The following is a 9,846-nucleotide window of genomic DNA, read 5'->3' as shown; positions in this document are numbered from 1 at the left end:
CATTAACTTATTGCCTATAGGTGAGCACGATTTTTTTATGGTAACATACAGGAGAAAAAAAAAACAAACAAACATGTAAGAAAGCCACACCTCATTTACCTTACATACCTTTTACATTTACTTTTACATACCTTTTTGCCTTATTTACTGTAACCGCCTGTGCTAGTGCCAGTATGTTAACAAAACTACCCAGGAAGCAGTTCCTTAAAGAATACACATCACCCAGATGAAACTTCAGGGCTTTTGCATGCAAGCATACTTGCATTGTAAAAATACCCACGTGGGATGTATCATTGCAACTGTGAAAGCAACAAACTATTTGAATAAATAAATGTAGCAAAGGAAAGTACAAATCGAGTCTTTTATTCATAGTTTTGCACGTGCTCACTTTCCGAGGTAACTCTAGTTACGCATCCAGTGCCCATGCAAAGACTTCACAAATTAAGAACCTGCTCAGTTTTCTAAATTAAAGAGTCTGCCTAGCTCTTAAGAAACCATTATGTGAGCTCTTATCAAATAGAAAATGTAGTACAACACTTTTCCTTTGTGTTATTCACTGAAAAGAGCCAGTATCTTACGTGAACATTAGGATTCCTAGCATCTCAGAAACACGAGGCTCTCAGTATATCTTCTTGGCAACCTCCTGTACTTAGTCAGGATTAATGGAATACGCTCCAACCTTGGCAGGTATTTGCTAAATTCTCAAGAAAACATCTATAAAAGAGATTTCACAGTTTTCCTTAGCGATGCCTTACAATGCTTCTTTCTCTCAGCAAATACTAGGAAGCATGTCCTGTTTGCACTGCAGCACCCTACCTGAAGTGGTTGAGGAATCTGCTGCTTCTGAACATTTTCAATGGTTGGACAAACAAGTGTAGAGTCTGTTCTCTACACACTCAATCCTGCCTCAGTGCAAGTAATTGTCTTATTACTCACTACCTACACTTTCTCCGATCACAGCATAGTAAAGAGTGACTCCACAGCTCCTGAATTTAAAAGAGGTAATGTGTTCATTTAAGCACCTGTGAAAAACACATTCAATTAAGATAAATCACTTTTATTCTGGATTTACTATTAGGCTTACGTGTTTGGTCTGGTATAAAGTAATCAAGTAGCTTTTCCTCAGGATAAAATCGGAATACAGAGCAATAGCTGACAAAAAGAGAGAACTCATACCTCCTAACAAAATTGACCAATGTATTCACAAACTGACATATGACTAATAAGAAAAACAGTGCAGGAGAAAAACAACAGTTCTGCTGTTTGCATTTCAAGGCACACTGTAGGAATCACAAAACCAACACTGATATGTTGTAAAGATGTTTATTAGATCTTTACTAATCATATTTTTGTATCTGTCAAAACATTCTGCAGTATTTAACTGAATTACTGTATTGCACTTCACTTGCAGTGCCACGGAAGAATAAAATATTTTAGAAGAAAGAGAAATATGAAAGATGTAAAAGTAGTAAGAATATGCAATATACTGGAAAAATAATCTCAATTATGAAATATGGAGTTTTTTTTTATAGTCACAGCTAAGTAAAACACTACGTATGTAAAGTTGACTAACCGTAAGATCCTTTAATTTTGTCTGCGTGTGAGAATTATTCAAGAATAATATACAATCAAATGTCCTCAATTTAAACATTTTAGGTAGAATCGCAAGAAAAGCTATTTCACTATTATCTTAAACAAAGGTTTAAATATTTTAAGTAGAAAGAAAATTGATGTTAGTTAAAGGTGATACCCAGTATCTTCTTGGTGGCAGAATCCCAGTCTTTCCCAAGTTCAAGTCGATAGTAAATAGCTGGAAATTGCTTGTCAACTTTTCTTACCCACTCTATTGCTTTCTTGATCAACTCAAAAGTCCAGTGAACACCACTGTGTATAGAAATGAAGCTTTATTATAATAAAATCTTGTAATCACGCCAAAAAAAGGCAAGAAAATCATTTATTCTGTGATCATTTGAAAGAGAAAATTGTCTATAGTACAGTGACCCAGCCTATGTAAAATATCACCTGATACAGGAATCTACATCATCATCTCCTCTGCCCCATCTTTTTGGAATAATCCATATGGGGCATATGTGGATCCATAACCATTACTTGCATTCATTTGCACTGTTCCTATCACCACGGTGAAGTACTGCGCATTTCATAATGGCAAACTTGTCTCCTTCTTTGTACATTCACAAGTCAGAATTCTTTCACTTTTGTGGCCTATCCAAACTGCTTTCATCCAGCAGTCAATATGATTTTGTTTGCATTTCACACCAGACTAGCCCAAAGTATACAACCATTTTTCCCTCTGTCAGGAGGTTTCAAGAGAGGGAGGAAGTCTCTGCAGGGCTTTCCTTGCTGTTTCTTTATCCTGTCCTATATTCCCTGTAAAGCACGAACGGTACAAGCTTCTCGTTTGGGCACCACAATCTGTTTGTGGCTTGGGCAATCCAGATTCACCAAAGGCCTACTCCTTCATGCATCTTTTACAACTTTTGCTTTTCCTGTATAACAAAAAACTTCCCAGCTGACAATCGTTCTCTTCACCCCCAACAGAAGGGAATTTGCAGATGCAGGGACCCCTGTCTTTGAAAGATAACAGAGCACTAGGACATCCAGAAGTGAGGGGGCTTTGTCAGAATGAGCCAGTATCAGCATTTCCCAGGGCTAATGGAAAAAGTGGAAGTTGTGCTGTGATCTTGTGCCTTAACGATTTCAAAAGTATTGTATTTTATAGTGTTTGCTTGTGAAGAACACCAACCCATAAATAAAATGCTGAAAAAGGATGTAGACCAAGAGGAATAAGTTACATGCATGAAAAATCCAAAAAGGCTGAAGTCCTGAAAAGGTTGAGATGGTAGAATCTCCATCCTTAAAGATATTTAAAAATCAGCTGGGCAAGTTTCTGAACAACTTACCCAACACTTGAGTTGGCTCTGATTTCTCATTTTTTGTATCATATTTTGCAAAATACTCTCTCCTCCATTCACCCTCTTAGAAGCAGTCATGTGTCACCAATATCATTAATAATTCCCATTCCCTTTTCTACTGCCTCATCCTGTAGCATAGCCATTTACTCTCCATAATGAGATTAATCTCACATATGTTGAGAATGTTTACATTACTATATTAAATTATAAGATTTTTTTTAAAAGCATACCTTGAAGTGGTTAAATTATCCAGTTTCATCAGCGATTTGAAAACTATCCCATTCAGTTCCTTTGTGCAGCGTATGAACTGAAGCACAAGAAGAGTAGCAATCAACTGCAGTAGCTTTTCTTTTCCATTTGAGCCTAAGGAAGAAGAAAAGGGAAATAATTTAAATGAATTCTTGATAGCGGAAAAGGTACTTCCTACAAAGTTTTATATTTAAAAATTTTAAACTTCTGATGCTACTTAATTGTTTCACCACACAACCAGTACTATGAAAAATATTCACATTAGTGACCTGGCAAGCATGCTCCTGGCTTTCAAACTTGTGTCTGTTAATGCTTTTTTAGGATTTCTGCAGTTTGCTTTTGCTTGGGTTCTAATCAACTTTGATTTTAATTCATGGGAATGGGAATGTGTAAGAATGGGAAAAATGTAAGAGTGTTGTCCTTTGATGAAGCATTGCATCTTCTAATAATTTAAAAAGAATGAATTGCCTTTTTTTCCCCAAGTTTTCTGGTCTGCTGCCAGCAGTGAGCGCCAACTGACAGAATCAAACAGCAAAGTGTGCATAGACAGAACGCATACTGAATGTGCTGCAGGCAGCATGTGGGGAAAAGAATTGTAGAAATATTATTTGTGTTATCTGAAATGTGAAAAGCAGAAGTGGTCTCAGACTCTCTCCTAGGAGAGACTTTCCTCCCTCACACTTTTTTTTTTTTTAATAAAAAAAAAAAAAGTAGATATTAATACAGCAGATACAATAGCTGAGATAAAAGAACCTCTATTCCTATTCCAGCTATTTCACATCCTCCACACATATTTCTCCAGGAGAGGTACTTAGCATTCAGGACACTATATTGTGAGAGAAGTTGAGAAGAAAATGTATTATTAAAATCAGATGCTTTTGAAAATTTTTATTTAAGAGATCCACTTAAATTCTGAGTGTATCTTATTGCAAGTTCTCCTAGAAATACAGAGTAATAGCACACAAAGATAGGAAATGTAATACAATGCACTGCTTTTTTAATAACAGAAAAAGTATTTACCAAGTGACTGAATGCCTTTTCTGATAAGGAACTGATTAATTAAATAATCAACATCAAATTTCAAGATTTTTCCCAACTGCGGACTGAGATTCCAAGAACCATTCTATGGAATAAACAAAGATATGGATAAGTGAGAGATTCATGGCACTGAAAATGTATTTGTCAGGAACAAACTTAAACATAGGATATTTATTTAAAACCATTTTAAAAGTGTACACAAACACCAAACTGAAATCCATGTGATCCATTTAGTTGATGCAAATATTAAACTTCCAAACCCCTTGATAAACCATCAAATGTTTGTAATTGATGTGGAATGTTGTAGTTAGGTTATATAAAAAAACAACTCAAACAATAAGACCAAGGAAATTTTGAACTGACTTGCACAATGACAACATTAACCTAGTCAAATTTATTTCAAAAAAAAATCTTTTGGAAAATTATTTTAAAGGTGCTCAGGAAATAAGCATTTGTCTTACCCAAAAGAAACAAACAAACAAAAAACTCTCTCCTCTGAAGGGAATGCAAAGTCTCTATAAATTTAGTTTGCTATTTATGTTGTTAAATACTGTATTAACAAGACCAATCCTATTTTATCTGACTTTCCCTGCCAAAAATTAGAGAACTTTGATTAAAACCATCAGTTTGCTACTCTCAGATAGATGGAAGACAGGCTTTCAACAGGATTTTCAACTACTTATTCATCAGTGTTAAATACTTTCAAAACTTCTATCTGTCCTTGAGGGTTTATGTCATAGATAACTATAACTGTAGACACAAATTCATAACAATTTACAGATTCATATAAGGTAAGCTAGAAGACAATACATGTTTCTAAATTACCTAAAAAGTAAGATTCTGTTAGATCATTAAACTTAGTGTAAAAAACTGTGGGAAACTTTTTCTTTCTATAATTCGACAATTGGCAATTCTGCTCAAAAAGAAAAGCAATCCTGAAGCTCTCCTTGAGAGTTAACTCCCATAAGAGTCAATCACAAATCTATTCCCCATTATATCCCCATGCGTGGCATATGGTAATGATTCAATGTTTAAAAATAATTTGATAAAAGTGACCTGTCAAAAATATAGGAAAAATAGGCATCTCTTCTTGACACTTACATCAACTATACTTTCCTACTTTCCTTTTCCTACTTTTGCATGCAAATGGACATGCTGGATCTAGTGTACCCAGGATACTCCCAGACAAAGGGAATTCAACAAAGCACCAGGCTGAATGGCCGATCTCTGCTGATAAACATCAGGAGTCTCCACTGAGGGAATACCACGGTGGCTTCTTCATTTGGATCATGTAGCACTACTGAAGACCTCCTCCTGTTTATTACATACAGATATTGGTTGTATTGGATTGTATTGGCCTACGATCTGATTGTTGATCACCACACCACCTCACCCCATCAATTGGTAAGCTCACCAGCTGGCGATGGGTTAGGTGAAGCAGTGGACATCAACCACAAGGATCATACCTAAGCAAGGCAAAACATTACCTGTTCTGACTCCTACTTGCGGAATTCTTGGACGATATTGCTTAATTCAGCTTGTCTTTAATTCACCAGCCATTCAGCTGGTCTGACTATCCTGAAGAAGTTCCTCCTGTACTCTGTGTAATCCTCTAAGTCCCAACTACTTGCATAATGTGCATTATTTGCACCTATGTCTTCAATCTGTCTCCCCATATATGGTTTTATACATGTCCCAGGAAGTCTCCAAGCTGCAAACTGGTGGAGGCTCTAAAATGGAGGTGTATTACTACCTGTTGGCCCTGATTTTACACTGTTCCTTAGGCACCCATCAAAGAGTTGCCCAGGAGAGCAATAAAACATAGCATGACCCTGAGGTCATTATATACTTTTTATGATCAGTTCAAAAAGTAAAGAAAATAAGTACATTTATAAAATGCTTATCTCAGGACTTGAGTAAAGTAAAAATACTTTTTCTTTCTACATGTATCTTCTTTTTAAATAATGCACAAATAGACTATGGGTACTGTACCTGATTTTGGAGCTCAAAAACTTCTTTCAAGTTTATAGAAGTCAGCTCAAGTCTCCGTCGAATCTTTTCTTTCTCTATTGCTGCAATGCTCTTTGATTGTTCCTGAAGAGGATAATATTCACAAAAAAATCTTATTCTACCACCATTATTCATTCAGCTACTATATCATGGAAATAAGTAATTTCATTAAAAGTTTTAAAAGGAACTTCCTCTTAAAAGAAACTTCTTTTTCAGGTTGAAATTGGAAGATTTTAGGTTCATTCTCTCCTACTTAGGAAAGCATTTGAAATTCCAGAGTTAGTGAGACCTTTTTTCTCCATTTAGAAATTTACTATTCTCTCAGAATAGTAAGGAATAAGCAGAAGAATTCAGACTGTAAATTTATAACTTTAAACAAGAACAACGAAAAAAATAATCAAACAAAAAGAATGCTTTCTGCATCTCGGGTTCAGATTTCTTGAATTGGAAAGCAATTTCATTACCACCCGTAACATATTCTTTTTGGGCTGTACAGGAATGCACCTTAGAACACAAATGTTTTTAAGGCAGCTTTCATTTTTAAGGCAACTTTTCCATTAGATAAATGCTGCCTCGATTTCAACATGACATTTGTAGCATCCTGTATATAAAAGGCTCTCAGTTGAAGACTTACCAAAACCTTAGTGCCCTCAGTAAATTCTTCAGATGCTGTAGCACAACAATGAGCTACTCCTGTTTTCTTATACTTTCTCTGGGTCATTGCTGGTTTGCTGTCACATTGGAAAACAGGACATTTGGGAATAACTTGTTTTTCAACATTTGTTTTATCAGAAAATGTTTTGCCTATAGGAGCAGGTGAACCAAACATTCCCAAAGGTTGTATCTGAGAAACACAAGAAGAATAAGCAGGTTCCATGCGTTCTGCCAGTTTTTCAAGAGAATAGGGACGAGGAGGTGCACCAGCACTCATACAAAAAACTGGAAGTTTTGGAAGTGCAAAGGTCTGAAGTGATTTTTTTTCAGCCACATAAGATGCTCCTATCTTAGGTTCTGAACCAAATGAGAAAGTGTTGCAATAATCCAGCACGTGAGGTTCATGTGGTGAAGATGACGTTGCTCCTGAAGATTCCTCCTTTGTGATGCCATTATCAAAATTCAAATTTGATTTGAGACTGCAAGTGTTACTTTGAATTTCAGAAAAAATTCCAAAGCCCTGTGTTGTCACTTTTTGCGAGGTGCTCTCCTGAATAACAGGAAGTTCTTCAGACTGAAATTGGAAGCTTTCAGTTTCACCTCTGTCACTGAAGAAATAATCTGACCAAGCATCAGTTACTCCTGGGGAACATGCCTGTTTAGTAAAATGACAAGGAAACAAAATAATTCCAGAAATATTAAGATATTTTCCTCTTTTTAATCAATCTGTTATTTCTTCTTATGTTGTGCACAGTATCATTATGTTGTCATTCTTATGTTCAAAATGAAAGTAATACATCAGTTAGACTAAAATTTTCTTACCCTATTGAACCTTACACCGGTCCAATTAAGAGTAAAACTTAAAGTATGAGCGGAGAGTGTTTTACGTTACTAAGATAAAAACGATGAATATCTGAGTGATAAGTGATAATTTGGAGCCATGGAAGTTCCACTGCTTGATATTGTTTTATATACACAGAAGATAGATCTATGTAAACTGAACTGTGCATCCTGCTTGTGCTTACTCAAGCTGGGATGTTCACATGATGCATAGCAATGCTGGTACATGTACTAGGTGAGGTCTAGTAGTTGCTGCATACAAGTTAGTGGGCTTGCCACCATACACCAACGTAGACTTCTAGATGTTCTGCTACCTAGGAGTTCTTGGTCCAAAGGATCAGAAAAAAAAAAAAAAAAAAGGCTTTATATGAGTTGACCTAAGTTATAGTACACGCATACACTGGGACAATTTAAATAGTCCACATTCTTAATACATTACAGACTACAGGTTAAGATGATGTTCCTCGGTTGTTTTAAATGCACATCATGGTCACTTACAACATAATTTAATAGACAAATAATGATTTACTTGATTCCCCTACAAAATTTCGAGATGTAAAGCCTCAACCTGTTACGACTTCATGGGCTAAAAGAATTATAGGTGCTAACGAATTTCTAAAGTCAAGAAGTACCATAACTAGCAAACATCATATTTCACTAGTTCATGATTCTTGCATTGCTCCCCCTCATCCCAGGGACTGGCCTGTTCCATGCCAGGAATATTTCCTCTTCTTACAGTTATGCTTGCCCCCCATTCCCAGTAATCTCTTTGCTTTGGCTGTATCCCTCTGCTAGTGGAGACTTAGGTTTGGATCAAAACCTTGATCTTCCTTGAAGGCCCCTCCCCCCCAACTTCTTAGAGTGAAAGTGCCTCTATCCAACAATCTACCAGCAGCAGAAACAAAAGCAAGAAGCAACCATTTTGACATACTTCTTGCTTGTTATTTTGAGAGTTGTCTACCAGTCTGTGACATATGGATGAACTACAGTCAATTGAAGCAAGAAGTACAGTTTGATCTAATGATCTGCAAATGAATTTCAGCTGAGGACTTACAAGAGGGGTAATAGGCAAGGTATTTTGTAGCTGAATGTGGGGTATTGTAGTGTAGGTAAGAGTGCATATAGTCAGCAAAACACAGCTAAGCAAGCTAAGATCAATATGACAGCTGGCATCCCTGTTTAAGACAGCATCAGCAAGGATGGAACTATGAGCCTAGTGCTATCTAAACTGTGGACATTTAAGAGTAGTTCAAGCAGTGCAACAAAACTATTACAGAGTTCTCTCATAAGAATACACTAGTGTACATAAAGCCTTGAATTCAAGAAGGGTTAGTTTCTGCTGGAAGGTAGAAGAGTCCTATACGATATCTTCTTTCAAAATTTCTCATTTTATTTTTTAAAACGTACTTTATTTTTGGGACAATAAAATTCTACACAGTACTTGTCTGGAGTTAATGACTTTTAAAAAAATTAAAAATTGACCTAATTTCATTAACAATTGCTGTGTATTATCACATAAAATACAGCAGCACAGCTGGATAACAAATGAGAAATATTAGCCATAAAAACATATATTAAATATAGTTACCTGGGAAAATCCTCCTGAAAATAAAATTTCAGATTCCACTGGCTTTTGGTCCCAGTCCATGTATGGTAAAATATCTACATCTTCTTGTGCTATAATTTCCGGAATGTTTGGAACATCAGCAGGACAAATTTCATTAGCATCCTAAAACAAAATTTATCACAGTTATGAACTTGAAAGTTCTCTTCAATTTTTAATTCTTAGTTGTGACAGATGTTGTAACAGAAAATTCTGTCATAACAGAGAGTGCATTTTTTTCTGTGTGAGTATGGAATGTGTTGAAAACAGAAAAAGTGGATAATGCAGTACATTAAAAATCCTCAGTGTATACCAATAAGCAGCAAACATAACTTCACAGTTAGATATGTAACTTCAGGATGAGATGAATCAAGCTCTAGAAATATCTATTTCAGGTGACAATAAAAAGTCAAACATGACCAATTTATCACTAAATGTACATACACATATATGGTCAGATGAATTCCCATTCTTTTTGCACCATCTACTACTTACTCCAAGTGATACCATATTGCTTAT

At 35.8% G+C, this 9,846-nt stretch overlaps 1 protein-coding gene across 1 annotated transcript in view; it reads right to left on the bottom strand.

The window, feature by feature from the left end:
* Positions 1 to 1,224: 1,224 nt before the first annotated feature.
* PARP4 (poly(ADP-ribose) polymerase family member 4) overlaps positions 1,225 to 9,846 on the bottom strand; it is a 48,169-nt gene continuing 39,547 nt past the window's right edge. Inside the window, exons 30-35 of the mRNA XM_082763567.1 lie at positions 9,313 to 9,453; positions 6,865 to 7,539; positions 6,213 to 6,314; positions 4,203 to 4,305; positions 3,164 to 3,296; positions 1,225 to 1,884 (exon numbers count right to left, since the gene is read on the bottom strand). Coding sequence (XP_082619693.1) covers positions 1,734 to 1,884; positions 3,164 to 3,296; positions 4,203 to 4,305; positions 6,213 to 6,314; positions 6,865 to 7,539; positions 9,313 to 9,453 — 1,305 coding nt within the window. The 3' untranslated portion in view covers positions 1,225 to 1,733. The remainder of the gene's footprint in view (positions 1,885 to 3,163; positions 3,297 to 4,202; positions 4,306 to 6,212; positions 6,315 to 6,864; positions 7,540 to 9,312; positions 9,454 to 9,846) is intronic.

This window comes from Aythya marila (genome assembly GCF_965140915.1).
Source record: "Aythya marila genome assembly, chromosome: 1".
Taxonomy (NCBI): Eukaryota; Metazoa; Chordata; class Aves; order Anseriformes; family Anatidae; genus Aythya; species Aythya marila.
This window is presented reverse-complemented; position numbering and strand designations above follow the sequence as displayed.